Raw genomic sequence first — 22,057 nt, 5'->3', positions numbered from 1 at the left:
ATTATTAAAAATGCTGTTTTCCTAAAATCTCTTGACATCTCTCTCAAGTCTAATATCATTATTTGCTTGTATCACTTGTATCAGGAAGACCATGAAGAATTTGTACTATTAGTATTTTCCCTACAAAATGTTTGTATGATCGAAGACACAGTGGGCAAAGGAACACCGTCTATAGTTTCATGTGGAACAGTGGAACATGATGACCAGCCTCTGTCACTGTAAGGCAATGGTTGATTACGTGGTCGACAAGTGAGGGCGATATTTCATCCAGCACAATTCGATCTCTTTGAATTCGCCTGCGTCTTCCAATAGTTCCTAAAAACTAAAAAAACAAAAAAAGAAACATCTATCTATCTATCTATCTATCTATCTATCTATCTATCTATCTATCTATCTATCTATCTATCTATCTATCTATCTATCTATCTATCTATCTATCTATCTATCTATCTATCTATCTATCTATCTATCTATCTATCTATCTATCTATATATATATATATATATACAGAGAGAGAGAGAGAGAGAGAGAGACATATATATAAACATACGTTAGAAAACATATTAGAATGATTTGTTGTTAATAATATATGTTATTAACAATAAATCATTCTTTTTCATTAAATTACCTTCTACTATACCTTTACAAGCCTCCAAGTCCTGCTGCACAGAAGCATTGCCACAGCACAATGCTGACACTTGTCTGCTTCACAATGAGGAAATTGTGTTTTTGATAAAGTGCAGTTTTTGGTTTCTGCCAAATATTCACTGACATGCAAATTGTCTTGTAGCCATCCCCCACTGCTTTTCAATCATTTCATAAAGTTGTTTGTCTTCATGCTGAAGTTGTGCTGAGGATATTTATTTACCAGTTATTACAAATTCCAGATAAAGTTGTATCTATACTACAATCATAAAAAACAATTACTTTTTTATATCGTCAACTTGGGTGGTAAGTAGGATAGATAATTCCTGTCGTCTTGTTGTAAATGGACCGATCGTGATTTTTTTGTATGAGGGCTTTTACATTTAAATTAATGCTACATAGCATCTGCCTTTGTCAGAAGCAGCAGCTCTGGTGCACACTGTGTGCAAGGCATATAGGGACAATACAAAGTGTAGCTGAAGACACTTGGAAAAAATGCAGTGAAGTCTGGGACAGCATTTCCTGGGAGGATTCAGAGCATCTGCTGTTGTATAAGAGTTGAAGACTGACTGTAGTGTTAGTACTGTAATGTAGTATTTATTATATTTTTAAAATTAAACATGCTGAAGAACAGACTCTGATTAACACAATGTGTAACTGTGTTAGGTAGCAAGAACACTTACTGACAAATTTTAAGCTGTTAAAATTTCAATAGCATCAATGGCTATTAAAAAAATGGGACTTTTCTCTGAATCATCACTAAGGTGCTAGGCATGCTGGGATATGTAGGCACAGTGAGAGCTTCAAGCTGGAGGAAAATAATTTCTCTGTCAACATGAGTAGCAAAGAGACATTCAATTTTGTTATCAATAGACTACAAAGACCAGAGGCACATCACATCTTAATAAAGATGTGATGTCAGTTGAGAGGTTAGTTGCTGATGGCTTCAGGCCACCAACATTTCATTTGGTCACCACACCTACACAGTATTGATGAACAAGAATAGTTGAGGATTTGAGTTTTTACTGCTGATTTCTGGAATAATTTGTATTTAGTCAACCAGACACTGGAAAATAGTGTCAGTGAAGACAAAGTGAACTGGTGACTTCAAGCTTCTGATTGAATTAAGACCTGCAAAGCAAAGTCTACATGCAGTAAAACCCATATTTTTAGTAAAAGCACAAAAAAGTTGCATGGTATGGTATTCAATGAGTGCATTACGATATACTTAGTTTCTCATTCTCACCTAGGTTAAAGCTTAGCAGGTGATTCACCACTATACGCATCTAACAACCCCAATAACTGCTTCCATGCACATAAACAGACCTTGCAAAAGCAATTTGATAATATATTTTCCTTCATTCACCTTAGAAAACACTTTAAAAAACATGGAAAAACAAATGTTACATACATCAGCTAAATCAGTGAACATTTACCTTGCGACACACTAAAATCCCTGAATTCAAACTACAGTCTGTTTTTTGAGGGGCTCACACATGGTAAAGTGCAATAAGGAGAGTGTACGTCAGGGAAGCCGCAGTGAGATCCATGTGACTAAACTGAGTGCAGGCAGACCCAGCTAGCAGCCACCTAAATTTTATTCACAGTGTCTACACAACACCAAAAAATTGACACTTCCTCGAGCAAGTGTGCCGACACCTGTGGGTGTCTTGTGTCCTTGACAACTCAAAAACTATCAGTTTTTTTGCCAGCTGAAGACTTTTGGATGACACATAGGAGCCAGCAGGAACATTATTATTTGTTTATGTTTGGATAATGTTGAAAGCAATACAATGTACAGTATATGCCTTTAGGTTTTCTTGATTCAAATGTTTGATATTTAGAATTAAAACAGCAAAACTCCTTTCAGTATGTCTTATTCCCTCTCAATTTCACAGTGAGGGCATAAATAAGTATATGGTAACCTGAATATGGCAGCTCTGATGAGAATCGTGCCATTAGCCCCAGCTAACTATTAATCATTTCAGTCAGCAGCCCCATGATCTGGATGTTTAGCCTGTTTAGATGACCATCGCTTGTCCTTGGCCTACTTTTTGGTTAGAGGCATAGCGTAGATCTACAAGGCTATAGTGTTTGGGCAGATCAGGATGGAGACAACATATTTATGGGTGAGTGTTTTTCATGTTTTGGAGAGGAGTATTATCATGGAGGTATGCGAATATAGTACATCCACAGAAATGCTCTCAGTATTCAAGCTTATCCACAGGGAGAGGTTTTTCCTCTTTTCTACTTCTAGCATGATATATTTTTATCAGCATGTGCATGTGTAAGTGTGTGACTGTGTGTGCCTGTGTGCATGTGTGGGTGTTGTGGGGGCGAAAGGCTTTGTGTTTTAACATACACACTTTCTCTCCATTTATGTAATTAGCATCAATGTCATGCTGGTTTCCTTTAGCTCAATGTTATGTCAGTTAAAGCTTGCAGTGTTCATAATGTGAAACAGAAGAATCCTAACTTGGAAAGTGTGAGAATGCTCAAGTTTTGGCACAGGAAATGTTAAAACTAAGCCGCTTGCTCACTTGAGAGCAGAATTATATAATCTTCATACAGGTCAGCCATATTAGGATCATCTTGTGGGAGAACATGTGTGTATACTACATGTGTAGTCCATAACTCAATCACATTCATATGTAAAATTATTCATAGTTATCACTTGAACTATATAATGTATAATCCATCTTTTATTGCCACTGAATAAACTCACACACACATCTTGACGTACACACTTAGCATTAATTAGGAAAGCATTCCTATAAACAGGATTGGGTCTGGGTTTCCTAATTTACAGAGACAAAAAAATAATCTTGAATTCATTTTCAAAATTCACAAAAATGTTCTCAGTATTATATATGAACACTTTTTCTCACTAGTGTCTTCCATTTTGTCTGTGTATGATAGATATTTATTAAATACAGCAGTGAAGAGCCTCTGCCAAAATATGTCAGTTCTGAAGGCTGAGGGCACATCAAGGGCTACTGTACTACTGTAAATGAACAGCTTAATAAAAACAAAAACCTCCTATCACCACAGATGCAATAAGTGGATTTACTCAATTATGTGTGACATTTATGGGTGATTTCATAAAAAGGAAAGACTGTGGAAGTACAACAGAGCAGAGCTTTCAAATGCATCGTAGTGTAGAATGAGACAGTATGAAGTAATTGTGAATTAATTGATGAGTTGATAGAAATATTCACTGACGATTTTTGAGGGTAGGGAGTCTATGTACTATGTAAGCTGAAACAGTTCTTGGTGTCCATACTGTTCATGAGGCCATTAATGTGATTTCACGTATAACGTTCAGTTTAAGAATACATTGCAAAGTTCATCTGACACTACAGCAGTCTGAGTTAGGAAAATTAAGTGGTCAATTGATTGATGACTCTTCTTTCATAGCTGCAGCTCATTGAAACACTAGCTGTTTTCAGACATGCACTGGAACCCTGAACTTATTTATACATTACCCAGTGGAGCTGTGTGTGACAACGAAACGTCCGAGTCAGTTGGTCTGGACATTAAATGAACATTGTTGTCCAGAGAATTCATAGTGATTAGTTGATCCCCTCAGTGAAAGACACACCAAGAGTTGGTGCTTTACCAGCCAACCACAGAGGCTTTTACTTTACCTGATAGGTCAGTGCTTCCATTGTAATTAGCTTGTCTTTGTTTTTGCTATACCAGCTACCTAGTACAAAGTCTGTATAACATAATTGAGCCCATGTGCAAACAGAGCAGATCGTAATCCTTTGTTACGCTACCAATTAGCTAGTTCAAGTTTATGGAGTTATAGCCATGTAGAGCATAAACAAGAGATACACTTGAAAACACGAACCACAGGCCATATAACGCAGCAAACAGTATTATACTGCACTGCAATATAGAGAGCAACATGTCTAATATAGAGGCCTAATCAAAGTTTACAAGATTTAATGAAAAACCTCACTTGAAGAATTTTAAAAGGCACCCTTGTGATTTGTACAATAAACCAAGATATAAACTTGGGAGTACACATACACTTTTTCATTCCCTCTTATTGCCCCATGCCGCTTTTTTGGAAAGCTGTTGAGATATTTTAATGGCTACTATGACCAGAGGTTTCATTGTACATATGGGCATGCAAGTATTGTTTTAGGACAGGTTTGAGAAAAAAGAGAACCTCTTCTATTATTAGTATTAGATGAAAAAGTATAAGTAACTAATGATTAAATTGCCTAATATACAGAGTAATAAAAAGATTAATTTATTTTATTTAAATAATATCTAGATAATAATCAAATCTAGATAATATATTAAGATTCTGCTACTAAAGGGTCCTGAAACCCTGTAGGTTTCGAGTCAAGAGTCGTGCTTTAATTAATTCAGCTGTGTACATAGGAAATCAGGATTCTTCCATTAATTTGGAATGGTGGAAGGCTCTAAATACTACCATTAGATGCCTCTGGTACAGACAATGAGCCAGTCAGAGGTGTGAATGGGACCAATAGGGCATTATTACAGTTGTTAACAAAACATTGTACCATGGGTGGAAAATATCTGACAAAGAAATGAAAAGATAATTGACTTAAGGTGCAAATTGTACTTTCATCCTTCCTACTTTAATCAAATAATCAGATACAGTAGGTTGTAATGCAGTTTTAGATCATTGAACCAGAGGTGTTTCACACTGATCAATGCAATAGAACAGCTCCAACTATTCACATACAGTAACATCATCTACAGGAAAAATATGTGAGAGCCAGCAGAATTGGCGGTCCCAGAAGAGCTCCTTTCATTTTGAAATCTTTTGCTTATTGCGTATTTGTTTGAAGGCACAAAAGGCTGACATTCTAAGTACAAAGAGACCGAAATCATCTGGGTCTGTTAATGGATCTCTTTTTATTACATTTTCGCCTCCCTATTCAGATTTGAAAATAGACTGAAGTACTCTCTTAGAAGATCAATCTTTAAAAAAAAAAGTTGGTTTCAGCCATTAGTCTTTAAATGTATAATAGATAGAGTTGTCAGAAGGCATCAAAAGCCAGTGAGAATTATTAACCATCACAATAAACTATTGTCTAGCTTCTAACAAGTTAGGTTTGTTGCTATCACTTAAAAAAAACACAGAGACTAGGCTGAGTAGAGACTAACAGGTATGTAATAGAATAAAAGTTAGCCCATCCTTGCATGTACTTACAGAGCTTGACATTTGTGAAAGCATGACTGTGAGTGTATTTATAACAGTGGCCATCTGTGGATGCACAGCAAGTGTCAGTGTTTGTTGTTCTTCACTGTACATTTTGGTCAAAGCCTCTACTTTTCACCCAGGGGAATAAATGTGTGTTCAGCATGTAGAGTTGGTTTACTGCTACAACACTGCACCCGCATTGTAGGGTGCTAGAAAGTGGGGATGCGGTGGGGCGTGGGGTGGATCTGTACAGTTATAGAGCTGATGATGTAAAGACAGTGAAGATAACATTCCCCCTTACAGAGTCCAGAGTGGTACGCTCCACAGTCTTAAAGGCAGAGTGTTCAAACTGGGTGTATACTTTTTTACCCCAAATTATTTCACAACATTTTATAGCAGAATAAAATAGCTAACATCATTTTAAAATGCGCTAAACTAAATGTACTAAAATTATAATAAGTTTGAATATAAATGGTTTCGGTGAGTTTCAAAAACCACATGTAGTAGTGAATCAAATTGTAAACAGGTTGACAAGTTGTACTGGTTCATATTTGAGCAATTCACTAGAACATTTTCTGTCTCTGAACATTTTCTGACCCCCTTACTTAAAAGTGACTGTCCTTCATTGTTGTTTGTCCTGTTATTCAATATAAAGCAAATAAACAGAAATATTTAAATTAATGCAAACATACTTAAACAAACCTACACACACTTTATGATGCACAGGCATCTAAATCCAATGCAGACTTCCTTATTCAGTCCTTAACGCTACAATGGTGATCATATGACAACAACAAACCTCCCTATTGCCATGGCAACAACTGCACCATTGCTAAGGCAACAGCTGCAGAGTGCTACAACAAGCAGAAAAACCTTCACACATTGTTATTCTTATCATATGTCGTTATACTGGTTAATGCAAACTCCTGTTCAAATCGTATTTAGTGATTTAGCGTTCTTTAGGTCGCTCTCGCAGTGCTTTGTGTTTGCTTTTTCTGTGATGCATATGAAATTCACACTCTCCTCCTCAACACATTTTCTTTCGGTCTAATTCCTTCTGTCTTCACACACACACACACACACATGCACACACAAACACAGACATACGCACACGCACTCACCCACTCTCCCTCTCCTTTTCTCTCTCCTTCACTGTCCCCTCCCTCAGTTCTTCCTCTCCATCCTCTGCTGTTTTGCTGTCTTATTCTCTGTTTCTCTTTTTCCCTTTCTTTCCATGGTGTGAACCTCCCACCCCCCTTTTTTAATCCCCGCCGCCTCTGCTTTCCATCTCCATCCTACCCTACCTCCATCTCTCTTCATATTCATCCCATCTTTTCTTTCATTTCCACCTCAAAAAGCTTTACTCTCACCTTTCCTTTCCCTCACTCTTTCTCTCCAATACAAAATTCCAAGACCACCCTCTTTCCTCTCCTCTCTATTTTCTTTGCTCACTCTCTCTATTTCCCTGTGGCCCTCCCCCTCCCTTTTCACGTTTCCCCCTCCCTCCATCCTCTCTTTCCCTTGCTGGTTCAGTTCAGTCAAAGAAGAAATTCACGGAAGGAGAGAAAAGGGGGGAAAGGCAGGACGAGAGTGAGAGCGCAGGAGTGGGGCAGGCTGGGGAGAGGGGTGTGGGGTCTCAGCCCTCTGTCGTGGGGGGTTGGGGGGGTTGAGATACACCCCAATATTTTGTTCTAAGTACCATGGACTGCCTCTGCATTGTGACTACAAAGGTAAGCCTTTCTGATGTTCAGTACTCTGGCAGTGTGTCTGTGTGGTAAAGAGTCAGTGTTGCCACAACTGTATCTGTCCTCAGTTGAGAAGAGAAGAAGGAAACACTCATCTCCCTGTCATTGTTTAATTACAAACGTGTGCTATCTATATGTCATCCATCTTGTTTAAGACACTAAAATGTTTCTATGTTTGTGATGTTTTGGGGGGAATGAATACATTTCATCACATCTCATGCTGATCTGGGCTACCTGAGTGCTGTGTAGACAAGACACTCTTTGATATCTCCCCCTCTCGATAACCATCTCTCCCACTCTCTCTGCATCTCCTACTCTGTGTCATGCTTTGTGAGTGTCTAAACAGGGGCTGGCTGACCTGAGTGGATGTAGTAAAACCAGGGGAGAACCAGTGCTAGGGTTGCTTGTGCAGGTCTTTGTGTCACACCAGAGCTGCAGAATATGTCAGGCAGAGACCATGGGAGGGCACTCTGCATGCTAATCTCCTCTTATTTTCAGTGGCTGTATCTTAACCTCAACCTTGACTATAGGCACACGTTAGAGCTACCCACTGCTCATCTGCACACATCTGCCGCTCACACATAGGATGACTGATATGTTATATCACGTTCATGTGCTCAGCATCAGTAGTCAGGCAACCACTCCAGGGAAGTTGTCATGAAATTGGCTAATAAAACAGAATTGAAAGAGCTTTAACACAGATACACTCTCATGTCTAGACTTGATTTTTCAGACAGTTACAACATGTTCTGGACCTTTTAAATATCCTGCTGGACATACTGACACACAGATTCGGCAACAATATACTCTTAACAGCTGCAACTGAATGCACTTGGTAGTAGGAATTGAACACAGAAAGTGAGAAAGAGTAATACACGAACTGCCACAGCTACTCTTACAGCCACGCAAAGGTGGCAATCATTGTCATCATCAAATTATTCTTGGACTTGGTGTGTGTAGAGCAGAAGTGAGTGCAGCTGGCCCTTTCAAATGAATTACATAAATGTGTGCTTAACTGTGGCACATTACATTCATTTGCTTATCAACCTCTCAGTTTCCTTGGCAACACAGATTATTGGTCAGTTAAACATAGATAAGTAGGTGCAGTCAAATGAGCAACGTGACTGCATTTTACACTGTAGAGATTAACAATACAGTACACTACATATTGGTTTGTAAGATAGAGACAAAAATAAACAGCGACTGATTTCATATTTTCCTTTAATGAGCCAAGTTTCAAGCTGATAACTGAATATTGAAGCTACATGCCTATTTTGGTTACCTAACACAACTGGAGAGTGACACATTTATTGTGAGAAAAGAAAAGAGTGAGACAAAAACTAAAATGTCAAGGGATCTCTCTGAAATCAGTCCCTCGTGCACCTGATTTGCCTTGATTGTGACTCACAGAGTTAGCTTAAAAAAAACGCACTGTTAGTGAAAGACCACAGTTGGTAACAGTGGATATTTCTCCAGACTTCTTCCAGAATCCTTTCATTGCTATGAAAGTGTGAAAAGACTTACTGTAAAGCTGGCAAAGTAAAGCCAAGTGTTGCCAAGAAATTGTGAGACAGATGGTCAATTTATAAAAGGGAAAGTTTGTGCACAAAAGTGCATAAAGGAATATACTTCCTGAGTTGTGAAGCAGGGTCTTTAAACAGCAAATGAGACAGCTTGGCAGTTAAAAATAGCTATAATGATCATTTCACCACAACAATTTCTCCGTACTTTGGTTGTTCCTTTGGTCCTCTGTCAAAACTTTGGTTGTTATGGAGATACAAATTTGATAGTTTTCAAATAACTTTGTTTCAGTAATAAGTAGATCTCAGTAGTGATATTATTAAACATACAAAACTAGACGACTGTGTATTACTACAGTACCTGAATTGCAATTTTTGTTGTATGTGGGCTATTTTATGACTTGCACACAATGGCACACTCCAGCCAAAAAGACCAATGTACAATGGAGACTGAGAGAGAAGCTGAAAATGTTCTCATTATTTTGACCATTTAGTCAAAGATGCAAAGAGAGCCATGACTAGCTGCTAGATACCTGGAGAGGAATACGGGATTAAGGATCAAGGATTCTAATGTAAAGGCGAAGCACTTTATTTGAGGCCCATGGTAGGCTATTTAATTTTTTTATTCAAGTACATAAACACATTGTATCTAAAGTCACCATTAAGTTTTTCTCTAGCTCCAACTAAGTACAAAAAATAAAAGTATTAAAAAGTTTAAAATACTGTAGCCCAATTACCAGGATGTTGTATTCCAAGACTGGATATTTTGGCAGCAAGTAATCATGTTGATTGGTTACATTTTATTGATATGTTCAGGATAAATGTATTTGGTAAATGGTAAACATGGTAAATGGCCACTCGTATAATGTTTTTATCCAAAGCGCTTTACAATATTGCTTCTCATTCACTTATTCACACTCGAACACCGATGGCAGCGGCTGCAATGCAAGGTGCTCACCTGACCATGCGGGAGCAACTTGGAGTTAAGTTTCTTGCCGAAGGACAATTCGACAGTTAGCCTGGACCAGGAATCGAGCCACTGACCCTGCAGTCTGTGGACAACTGCCTTACCACCTGAGCTACAGCCGCCCCCACATTTGTGTCTTGCAATTTACTATTTAGTTAACAAAATATTGTCATTTTGTTTAAAGCAAAGGAATCTGGTTGCAATTACTTTACTTATGAAAATAAATTTGTTGTTGTAGTTTGAATATATAGAAACATAATTTGACAGCTGACTTCTAGATAGTTAAAACAAAAAAGTTTCAGAGCATTCAGTTTCAACACTGTTATTGCAAAGTACACATGTGAATATTCATATCGAAGGACGTGCGTGTCAAATGAGGCAAATTAATGATGCTATATGTAATTATTTCAGGAAAAAAATAGTGTAAAGCATTCGAAGATCGTGCAGAGCCTCTATATCATATCACAATAAATAAAGAAGAAAGAACATCTCCAATATAAAAACGCCAATATCATGCAGCCTTATGTTAAACTTACCGAGTCAGACCCTCCAAAAGAACTAAAGTCTCCATCCAAAAGGTCCTTGTTTTTGAAGGAACTAGGGCAGCTAATTATGCGGTAGAGGATGTTTGGACAATTTCACTAGTGAAATCCTCAGTTTCCAGAAGAATAATTAGACACATTCAGACAAAATTTGATTTAGTCATAGCATGAAGAGGTGAGTTATTCGCATTTAGCTGCTCAGGTACTGCTACCTTTATGATTTAGCTTCAGGCCCTGTGAGTAGGACGAATGTCTGGCTAGTCTTTGTGAGAGCACTTGACCTTATGTGGCAACTGGTGTTTAAAATATTACTTTGGTTTGACCAAATGTGAGCCACAAACATCACATAAAGTAACATGTGCAAACGATTGTGGGATACGTTGGGCCCAGAAGGATCCATCTGTTGAAGCCTGCAACCCCTGAACTGAGACACAGCTTTTGTGATGGTCGGCTATTTGGTTGAATTCAGAGACGTTACACAGTGCATATCTCCTGGAAGCAGGTCTCTTAGAAGTCCCAAATGCAAGTATGTTCTCTCACTGCTCCTGGTGTTATTTCTTACAGTTTACAATATGTAAAAGCACAATAGCTTTGCTACTGATGCTTCAGTTTGTCAATAAGGAACTTATTGCCCTACAAAAAATGTAGAATTAACGCCAGCACTGTTGTACAGTATTTCTTCTTGATCAAACACAATGTTAATATCATGGCAACGATATATTTATGACAGTATGTGGCAAATTTTTCTTTATTTTAGCCCAAAATCAAATGGATGAAACCAGTTTGTGGACAATTGGCAGAAATACTTATTATTGGTTTCGACAAAAAAAGAAAAAAAAAGAAAAATGTCTCATATGTCCAGCGTTTGAGTCAACTAAAAATTCGCCAAAATTTAAAAAAGGATGACCAAATATGACCAAAACTAACATGGACATTTGGTCTCAGGACTTACCCAAAACTCAGTGTATTCCTTTAAATGTGGGTTATTAAACTTTAATGGAGGCAGGCTGCATTGCAGGTGAGGAGTGTTGCTTGTCATCATGTAGAAGATGATGGGTGAGCAGCTCCCTGGGTGAGCTGTTCCCTGACACCCACATACTGTAGAACAGGTTATGTGAACAATGTTGCTTCTCTGTGCAGCTCAGTGCATGAATTTTTGCAGCGGGGCTGAAGCCACACTGAGCCAGAGGGTGACAAATATCTGGTAATAAAACACAACAAGTTGAACTAAAGCACCACTGTGCTCAGTGTTAATTTTAGCATAAAGAATAACTCCAAGCCATCTTTAGGACTTGCGTAAAGTAATATACTTTTATAAAAAAAAGTCACTTAAACCCAGAAATTCCAGTATATATATTTTTTTCTAATAAGGCAATACAAGTGAAATTAAACAAGAATTTTTTTTTTTTACACAACTGTCGACTCCTTGTAACATCTGCCCTTTGGCTTGGATGAATTTGAACACTCTGTAATTTTATAAAACAAATGACCCAGTAACACTTTCAGTTCCTACCATGCAATGTATTCACTTTTTTCTTGGACTTATTAAACAGCTTATGTAATTTTCTGCTCCTTCCTACACTAAAGTCTAAGGAAAAATAAATAATAAACTGCAACATACGATAGCAATGCATCATACAGAAGTGCCTTTACATAACATTTGGAACTGCAATATCAGGGCATATCAGCTTGAGGAGACGTCACAGGATTTATATTTGGTTGCGAGCTTGACAATACCTTTGACTCTCCCTTCCTGTATGGCACTTAGTCAGAGAAAGAGGGTTTGGTGTTTAAGAGGTGAGAACAAAGATGGTGCACATTAAAAAGGGTATTTGAGTTTTTAAACTGTGATGTATGAGCAAAAATGATCGCAATAACAAAATCAAGTATGTGCTGTACATGTATCTCCTGTGTTGAAACATATAGTATATTTCTGCTTTCTTCCTGCTTCAGTGGTCTTATGCTCCTTTGATTACAACTCCTCTCCCTGTTGTCATGCTTGTTCCAGTTCTCTGCTCTCACATTTCCATTTCCACTTTTTTTTCTCCCTTTTCTTCCCTCACCTCCATAATCCCTCACCTCATCTCTTCTCAGCCTTCTTTCTCTTTTGTCTCATGTTAACTCCTTTCCTCCTTCTGCTTACTCTTTCCTCTTCCCTGCTTTCTACTCTCCGGCTTACCTTCTGCCCTCTTCTTGAGTACTTTCAAGGCTTCCCTAGTCAGTGCTTTTTCAAATAAATTATACATTTGACAAGATGTAGGCAAAGTCAGCAGCTCTGTGTGCTCATTACTGGCTTCAATGTATGACTTTGTGCCTCAATATGAACATCCTCTTCACCAGAATTGTTTTTTACACTCACAATAATTATTTGGTGTTGTCAACTGTGTTATGGCTCAACATATTTGAATATTTATGTCTTGTGAATATTTGTGCATATAAGCAGAAACTTTTGGCTGTTTGAGCGTCTGATAAACTGTCCAGTGTTCTGTTGGTTAGGATTAGCGATACAGTGGAGAGCTCATATGATCTCCACTCAAGGGCACAAGCATCCGTGAGGCCTTTGTATGCAGCCACAGAGTCACTGATCCTGCCAAGTTGCTACCAGGGCACAGTGAGTGAAATGAAGCCCCAGTGCAAGTCAGAAGCCATGATTGCACATTGCTCAAGTTCACTGCTGTCCAGAAAAAAAGTGGAGCTAAAGGGATAACAGAGATGTAATTATAAAAATAATTACATCCTCCATGATTTCTGTCACAATTCCTTACAGCTTACAGTTTACTTTTGTGCTTGGAAAGTAAGCTTTATGTGGTCAGTCACAATTCTGCACTCACCCACATGTTCAACTGTTTTCCCAAAAGAAAGCCACACACCTACATGATCAGACAGAACTTGCAGAAAAAAGCAGAGCATTCTGCTTCAGCACAAAGAGCTTCTGCACTGTCAATTGCAAATGCAGCCTTGCTCAAGTTAAGAAATGGTGTGAGATTTTCAGAAACCTGCCAGAAGACAGAGGCTGCTGTAAGATGCTATTGTTGTCAGTAGTGTTGCATACTGTAGATCTTTTTTATTTTCAAGATATATATACAGTTATCACTGGCAATTTCTCACTTCAGAGTTGAGGACTGTTATAAGATAATGTGTTGCCAATTCTGGCTTCTAGTCTCGTATCTACTTTACAGTGCCCACCACCCCCACCAGGAGTCTTAGCAAGCAAGGCGGCTTTTAAGACCTTTTCTTTGTCAAATATACACAACACAACCTGTGCCCCACTCTATTCTAACTGTCTTTTGCTTCGCTCTGTTCTACAGTTTAATCTAGTATAAGAATGAGCAATGCCTTATCATTTCTCATATATCTAACCTAAAATGTCTGGATATCATTGATGGATAGGTTTAGAACATACAATAACTCAATAACTATCCATCTTGAATTTTGTGTTTCCATCTATGAAATGAACATGTATATTTCTTCAAGCATTTATTTATTACATTTAACTGTTGTAGAACACTAAGGAGCCTACAGATCATAAAAGCAGGGGTGAAAAAAACTGTTGCTACATGCATGTTGTTACATACTGTCCACCAGCAGACTGTGCTTAGAGGCTCTGCTGCTTAATTTCAGTGTTTTGGCTGTCAGCATAACTGTCCATCCTGAAATTTTTCATATGACAGGTGACAGATTAGATCCATCATGGGCTGTTTGGTCTGGAGTCTTTGTCAACTCACATTGAGTTAAAAGGATAATAGCGAAACGTGAGCCGCTATGGTGGACCAAGAGGAGGACTGTGGTGGATGTGTTGTGGTGTTCTGCTCTGACAATGGATAACAAGCATAGCCAATCATTTTGGTAATGTGTAAATGAGTCTAAAAATTCAGTTAAATGATGATGTATATTTAATGATAAAAGCAGATTTAACAGAAGAAGTTCTGCTGTCACCACAGCCTCCTGGAAAAGAACACATATGACCACACTACAGCCATTTTTTTAAGGAGTCAACTAACTAGCATGTGGTATGAGATGTGGGTGCATCTGTCAGTCTATGTACCGTATGGGTTGGGATGCAGAAGGAAGCAAGTGCAAAAGACTGTAGGAAAAAAAAACAAGATTGACAAAGATGGTGGTGCTGATATCATCAATGTGAACAGCACATGCATTAGCCTTGCAAATGGGATCAGATTTTGTTACAGTGCAGTGATATTTTTCAAGACAGCACACAATGACACCTTGTGGTACATTGTTAAACTACAGCACAAGAGTAAATGGCAATCTGGTGCAAGGATATTGTATTGTATTGTATTTCAGTTACTATATTGTCCAACACCTGGATGCTCAGTTCCTAAATGATGCTAGATTAGCCTGAGCCTTAGAGTACATACAAAACATGCATTCAGTGATGATGAAGCTCTTGTGTTTCTCCTTATTTATTATCATAATAGGAAATTGTTGGACCTGAATCAGTTATTCATGAGCAATGCCCTGTCAACTGCCTTTTTAATCCGCTCATATGAATTTTAAGTCGGGGATTCAAAGGGTTTTAACATTATGTTTGACAGAGAGCAGAAGATTGCCCAGTGTAGCAGTCATATTTGAATTATATGCTTATATTCAGATGATATACTTTGCTGACTACATGCCTGAAAAGATCATTCGATTGAAAAACACGTCGTGAGTTAATGACTCAACACAGTCATTTACAAACGCACATATTTTGTGTGTTTTGTTTGTCTCTGGCTTTTGTTTCTTCATGTTCCTCTTATAGGTGATGTCAGTTGCCTAGCAACCAAGCAATCAGGGCCCGATTGTTGCCATGACAACATGGCAGGGGTATCATCATGGAGAGAATAGAGATGAAAGAATGAAGAGAGAGAGGAGAGAGGAAAAGAGAGATAGGGAGAGATAGAGAGAGTCCTGCCATTGAAGGGTGTTGATAATGTGAAGCCCACAGTGTTCAGGTAGGAGGATGACCTCTGTGTAGGCTGCAGCAGAGAATGCTCCTGAATGCGGAGAATAGAAAATTAATGTTTGGTCTTGCTTGTTGCTGGATCTATGGGTTACACAGTTTTTGACACGGTTCTACCAATAAAAGCTTTATTTCAGATGGAAATGTCACGGTGGGCTCCAGTTGTCTTTATTCACAGATGGTGAAGCTAAAGTAGAAGCCACAGCTTAGTGGGTCACTGAGGTCCAGAGGGCTTTAGGCCTAACCCCTGCAGGTGTCATGACCCATCCATCACCCAACAGCAGTCCACTGTAAAGCAGCCTAGTTGGATCACGGTGCATTTAGCCTGTTTATTCCCTCACTTCCCCCTTAATACAGCCATGCAGCAGAAAGAGACGGGGGCCAGAGCAGCAGCTGCACACAAATACACCCATTATGACGCCAATTAGACTACTGCATGGACCAGATTAGATACAGAGTTATATTTAGTGTTGATACTGACTACACTGATTGAATTAGAGGTACATTGTTGTCCTTTTAAAGACTGGTCAAGTGCATCTAGGCTTAAAGGACTGAACACGCTTGACACATAGTAACATATATTAGTAACATGAAATTTAGATTTCTGGAACATTATAAAAAATCTACTTAATTACAACAATTGGTCTAGTAGTTGCTCAAAACACCAAGGTTTATGTTGCCTGAAGGATTGTATTTGTTAAACAGCATATTATGAGCCTATGTGAGACATCTCATAAAATACTTCAACATAAAACTTGAACTATCAATAGCAGAAACTCAATCCACCCTACTCACGTGAGGTCTTTTTCTCCCTGCTCTGAAACAGCTCTGCTACTCTCTTTACACTCCACACAACCTTTCAAGAAGTCATCCTTATCAAATTAAAATAAATAATAAATGCTGGAAAACCTAAAATCAAGCAAAAATCATTATAAGTCTCTAGTCAGAAAGGCAAGCCTTTGGGGCTTATTTCTTGTTAAGATAAATATAAATAAATAGATACATATCAATAGAATCAAGACATGTTATCAACCATCTGCACAACAAAACAAAACCTGGTCTTCCTAAAAAAGATAAGGTGTAAAATTTTTTTTGGTTGAATTAAAAAGTTATGGAAGTTTATGTGCATGCAGTCATCTTTGTTATTTTAGTAATCTGCTTCTGCTGTGCTGCTTTGATCATTTTAACACTCAATGTCTCATATCATTGCTTAACTGCAGAAATATACTTATGTCACTATAGTAAAGAGTAAAGTATAGTAAAGGAGACAATGCAGTGCAATTTATCAGCTGACCGTAAATTTTCAAGAATTATTACATTAACAATTTGATATCTTATTAAATGATAGCATATAAAACATGGACAATAGTAATTAAATAAAAACGTCCCTGAATGATTTGGACACACACTTGGACAAACTAGTTGATGTAAAGTCTTTTGGTGGTTACATTTGTGTTTGGTAGGCTACAATAAATTAAATATTATGTATTTGCTGTACAAACTATACACTAGACAGTAATCATTAACAACAATAATATACTTAAATAGTGTTGTATGTAGATGACTGACAAAATAAATGTAGGCCTAAATATTCTCTTTTATACCTGTTTTTAAATCTTTTTGTTTTTAACCAATCATAGGGGATAAGAAAGCACAGTAGGATGTAATGAGATATCAAGGCAGCCAGTGTTTTCAAAAAGAACAATAGAAGGAAGAAAACTTGTTTAAAACAGAAAGAGATCTGAGTATCCAGTAAACAATGCGGGCAACTATCATTCTCCTTTTTAAGGTGCATTATAGGCTATGTATAAGAAGCACAGTGACATCAAATAAATAAAGAGCCTGGATTTAGCCAAGTTTTCTGTAATGCAAAAATATACTCGTCCATTTCGGAACACTGGGAAATAAGATGACTTTCATGTTACAGTCAAAACTATATTACAACTTAAAAGAGATAGAGAATGACTAATTTATAACCTCTAGAATAAACAAGAGTGAATAGCATTCACTCAAATAAATATTTGATCAATATACAAAGGTAGCATATTGCCCCATCTTGTCCTTGCTAAAAGTAGATAGAGTTAGGTAGAGAATGATGTTAAGATAGAATCACTTCCTGACCTAAAGTCTATGAAAATAAACTTAAAACCTGGGGTGTTGTCTGACCCTTAACAATTTACACAAAAAAGATGTTAACGCCGCTTTAACTGAGTTCTTCAGATTGTGACACCTAATGTAAATGTTTTGAAACTTGTCTTTGAAAACAGTGTGTCTATTCATGAGTGTTTTCTTCTCAAAAAAGGAAAAAAGCTACAAATGCTCAAATACATGTGTAACTGAACAATGAAGGACAGAACTGTTTGATCACTTAAAGCAAAAATCAGTTTCGTTATATTATTTAAAATTTGGGTTCCTCTTTCCAAATAAGCAACAGATTTGTAAAAGAGTAAAGTGCTGGGGTCTTGCCATGACAAGACACAATGTTCACAAAAGTATTGTCTTCTCATTAAGACATGCCTCCAATCCAGTTTTCTAATCATTGATCTGCATCCATGTTTTTTGACTTTCTGTAGCAGATATAGTCTGTGCATAGATAAATTGAACCCCATTAATAATGCTGCTGTACTGTTTGATTTTTCTTGCCCATATAGGGCCTCGAAAAAATGTCTTTTCAAGTGATGTCTGAATTCATGTTTAGATTCATGGTTTCATCACTACCAGGTCATAATCCAATTCCAACACACTTTCTGCTGAGGTGATACAGTAGCAGAAGCTGCTAGTATTACCACCAGCAGCCACAAGTCAACTTTTAATCTGCCTCAGTTTATGTAAAGCCAAAAAACTTTTAAACTGCAGACAGCTTCTTACCTGGGCACAAGTTCTGGTTACACCTCTGGTTTCACCTTCTTAATTCTCCATTTCTTAATTTTAGTTTTAATCTGTGGCAGTGATGTAACAGTTAACACACAGTTATGCTACCTGGCTAACCAGCGAACAGCTACCCAGTATGTAAGTCAGCAGTGTAATTTTTAACACATTTGTGATGCTGGAGAAATATTGACCTTATCTATCAATTAATTGTTTCATGATCCATAATTATGAGTAAACCTCAGCCTGAACCTTAATGTGCCTCAGGCCTGGATATCAAGACAAAAGTATGGTTAACATATTCGCTGTCTTATCTTGTGTGCAGTACAAGTGTTTCTCTGACCACTGTGAAGATAGAAATGTTGTCACTGAAATAACTAACACCTTGGAAATTAGCACACAGGTCACAGTTAAAACACTAGCTGTAAAGAGATAAATATGTAATTACATAATGGTTGCATAACAGGGATGTCTGTGTGAAAATGTCCCTCATTTTAAATTATTATGCTAGTATTTAGCCTTTATTGACAAATGTGTATGTGTGTGTGGTATGAAGAAGAGGGTGTGAGGGCACAGGGGAGTGTGGACGGCAGCACCCACGGAAAATAAAATAATGTATAAGGTTTACACTCTGTCTCTATGTCTCCTTCTCTCCCCTCCCTCACCCACTCTCAGTGACAAACGTATTTTATGAGTCACGGCTGGATCAAGCTGCCAGTGCTCTGCATTCAGACCCCTGCCTTTAAAATCAAGATATATCAAACACCACCAACTCTAGCTTCCAGGAAAAAAGTCTCTCTCCTCATCTGCTACGACAACACCCCCTTCCCCTTCCCTCTCTCCCCTCCCTCTTTTTTTATTTCCCCTTACCCTTCCCCAGCCTCCCATCTCTCTCTCTCTCTCTCTCTCTTTTCCCATCCCTCTCCTACTCTACTGCGGGTGTCTGGGAGGCTGTTTTTCCTCTGTCTCTCGCTCATGAAGGGCCGCACTAAGCTCCCTTCTCTCTGCCCGTGTGTGGTAGGTAAATTCACCTCTCTGTGTCGTTCTTCTTCCATCTCTTATGTTGCTGTTGCCTCTGTTTTGCATGTTAGCTTATAGTCTGCTAGTCATTCTGGCAGGCTTTGGGGAGGTCTGCATCTACATCTGTGCATAGTGCATCGAAAATGTTTGCAATTTCCTCCACTGTCAGAGATTAACCAGAAATATGTATATGAGGAATGGTTTAATTTCAATGTATCTGTACTCTGGGTAGGTGCAATCATGCACTTTGGGTGTCACGTATGAACATGGCCTGGCACATGTGGGTGTGTATGTAACAGTGAGCATGTTTAGGTATGCCGGAGGAGTAAAACTCTTGCAGACTTGTTGATTAAAGCAACACAGATTTATAAATGCAATTGTATGATTGTATGTTTGGGTACTTTTGTCTATATAAAGTATATGAGAATTTAATTCATATTTGCATGCACCTCTCTCCTTGTGAGGACACTAGGAGACTAGCCCAGTGTCCTCCTAAGATTAGAAGATTTCCCACAAAAAAACGTCGTCACTTAGAATGAGGTCATTACATTTTTAGGGTTAAAGGCTTTGGATGATCGAAAGTAGAGGAGGTAGATTTAAGTTCAATTTTGTTGGAAACAGCATATATATAAATATATATGTGTGTGTGTGTGTGTTTGTGTGCGAGTGTGTATAAAGAAAACACAGGCCCCTCAGAACTGCTCCTTTCTTAATTAGTTGAGTAGACATGATGAGCTGATACTGTGCTGGTTGAGTGTTATGACAATACGATGCCACTAACAATTATGTGTTCGTCTCTCTTTGCATGGATGTGATAAAAAAGAGCTTTGCACTGGGTATTATCCATGTTAAAGCTGTCTTGCAAATGTGAACATGAATATAAGCTGTCAGTTTGAGCAGGTCGTATTCACTGTGCATATTTAGACTTTTATCAGTCTGATGGAGAATCATTTTTTAATTGATTTTAGAATCAGGATATACAACCTATTCTATGTATACCATATTGACACATTCTTTTTGTTTTTCCTCTGTGCATCAGTGTGTTGGATTTGAATGGATTGAAATGAAGCCCTGACCAGTTAAAAATGACTTATCAAAAGATTTAAAGTTGATTTTAGTTTGCCTTCTTCGGCTCTGTTGTCAACATGAAGACCAAAGATGTGTCAGTGCCAGTAAAGTAGGCCAACATGAAGCAAGAAACTCAAATAAATTGGTGCTTGTTACAAACTTTGGCAAGTGTGAATACTCTGCTAAGCCAGGGAAGGCCAGTATACAATAGTGAATGACAGACGAATGACTGTAAAGCCAAAGATAAATGTTCCAACAGATCAGGAAGTCATTCCAGGATGCAGGCACATGTGTATCAGAGATGATCTTCAAAACATGATCACCCCAAGATGCAAATCACAGAAAAGACAGGTTTCAGATATGATCATCCGGAAACCTTTAGAATTTTGAATCGACGTGTTATAGACAGTTGAGACAAATATCAATCTGTGCTTGAATAAAACAGATTAATGGATGAAAGTGTTGAAAACTACTTATGTTAACAGATAACTTTTCACAGTAGCAGGATAAAAGTAGAAGCCTAGTGAGAAAACATGAGCTCTTCAGATCTAAATGGATAGATCAGAACTCATTCAACAATGTTTTATTACCAGGATAAGGAGCCTAAACATGCAGCCAAGGCAACAAGTGAACTTGTGGAGGACCAGACAGTGCAATGTTCTTGACTGGCCATGTCTGTCACTTGACCTCAAGTTCAGCTGAACATGTGTTTCATTTGCTGAAGACCAGACTGAAAGCAAAATAACCCAAATAAGCAAGAAGTGAAGTTGGCTGCAGTCCAGGCCTGTGAAAGCATCACCGGGGCAGATAGCAAGTGTCTGTCAAGGTTGTCAATTCACTGTAAAGGAAATTCAACCAAATGTCACAATTTCAGGTAAATTTGTTTAATTACATTTTTGCCTTGAATAAATGTGATGATATTTTAAAAACTGGTTGCAGGGTTCATCATGCTGATGTGCATGTAACCACTCTAGATGTTTCACATTAGTCAGCAGTTTAACCTAATAGTAATTTCAAATCCAAGTACCCCGCATGATATGATCATTATGGTGGTGATAGCAATTGTAAGACTATATTTAAACAGTCCTTGTTTTTTAAGGGAAAAATTATATTACATAACACAACTAATACGGTAACATGATCCTTCAAAGGTCTTGCTAGTCTATTTACAATCACAAGGAGAAATAAAGTATGAGTTTCAGATTCTATTTTGTTTGGAAAGCAAACATTACCACTTTGCTGCAAATCATAACAAGAAAACAATTAGCCCTACTGTTTAGTCAAGATGTCACACTGTATTGATTATAAGATATATATAGTATCAATTAGTTCTTCTGCAAAGATACATTTGCCGAATGCTTGAAAAAATGCTTGAATTACAACAGTAATGTAGCTATGTCGATACCAAAATTTTCACAATGTGAGAGTACTTGTTTACGATGGTGCTGATGGTACCAAAAGTACCATAACAGTTGCCATAGGCACTGGAGAATAGGATTTCTCTGGCTGCATAATCACCCTGTAAATGTAGCAGAAA

The 22,057-nt window shown here is 37.9% G+C and overlaps 1 protein-coding gene across 4 annotated transcripts in view; it reads left to right on the top strand.

Moving 5' to 3' along the window:
• Nucleotides 1-6,995: 6,995 nt before the first annotated feature.
• LOC137109115 (disks large homolog 4) overlaps nucleotides 6,996-22,057 on the top strand; it is a 64,461-nt gene continuing 49,399 nt past the window's right edge. For 3 of the 4 annotated variants that reach the window (XM_067494527.1, XM_067494526.1, XM_067494525.1), the window contains exon 1: nucleotides 19,290-19,449. In XM_067494527.1, the coding sequence (XP_067350628.1) occupies nucleotides 19,408-19,449 (42 nt within the window). In that variant the 5' untranslated portion in view covers nucleotides 19,290-19,407. Of the gene's footprint in view, nucleotides 7,561-19,289; nucleotides 19,450-22,057 lie in introns of those variants that run through there. The other variant, XM_067494529.1, reaches the window with a different exon arrangement.

The sequence above is a fragment of the Channa argus genome, chromosome 24 (genome assembly GCF_033026475.1).
Source record: "Channa argus isolate prfri chromosome 24, Channa argus male v1.0, whole genome shotgun sequence".
Taxonomy (NCBI): Eukaryota; Metazoa; Chordata; class Actinopteri; order Anabantiformes; family Channidae; genus Channa; species Channa argus.
This window is presented reverse-complemented; position numbering and strand designations above follow the sequence as displayed.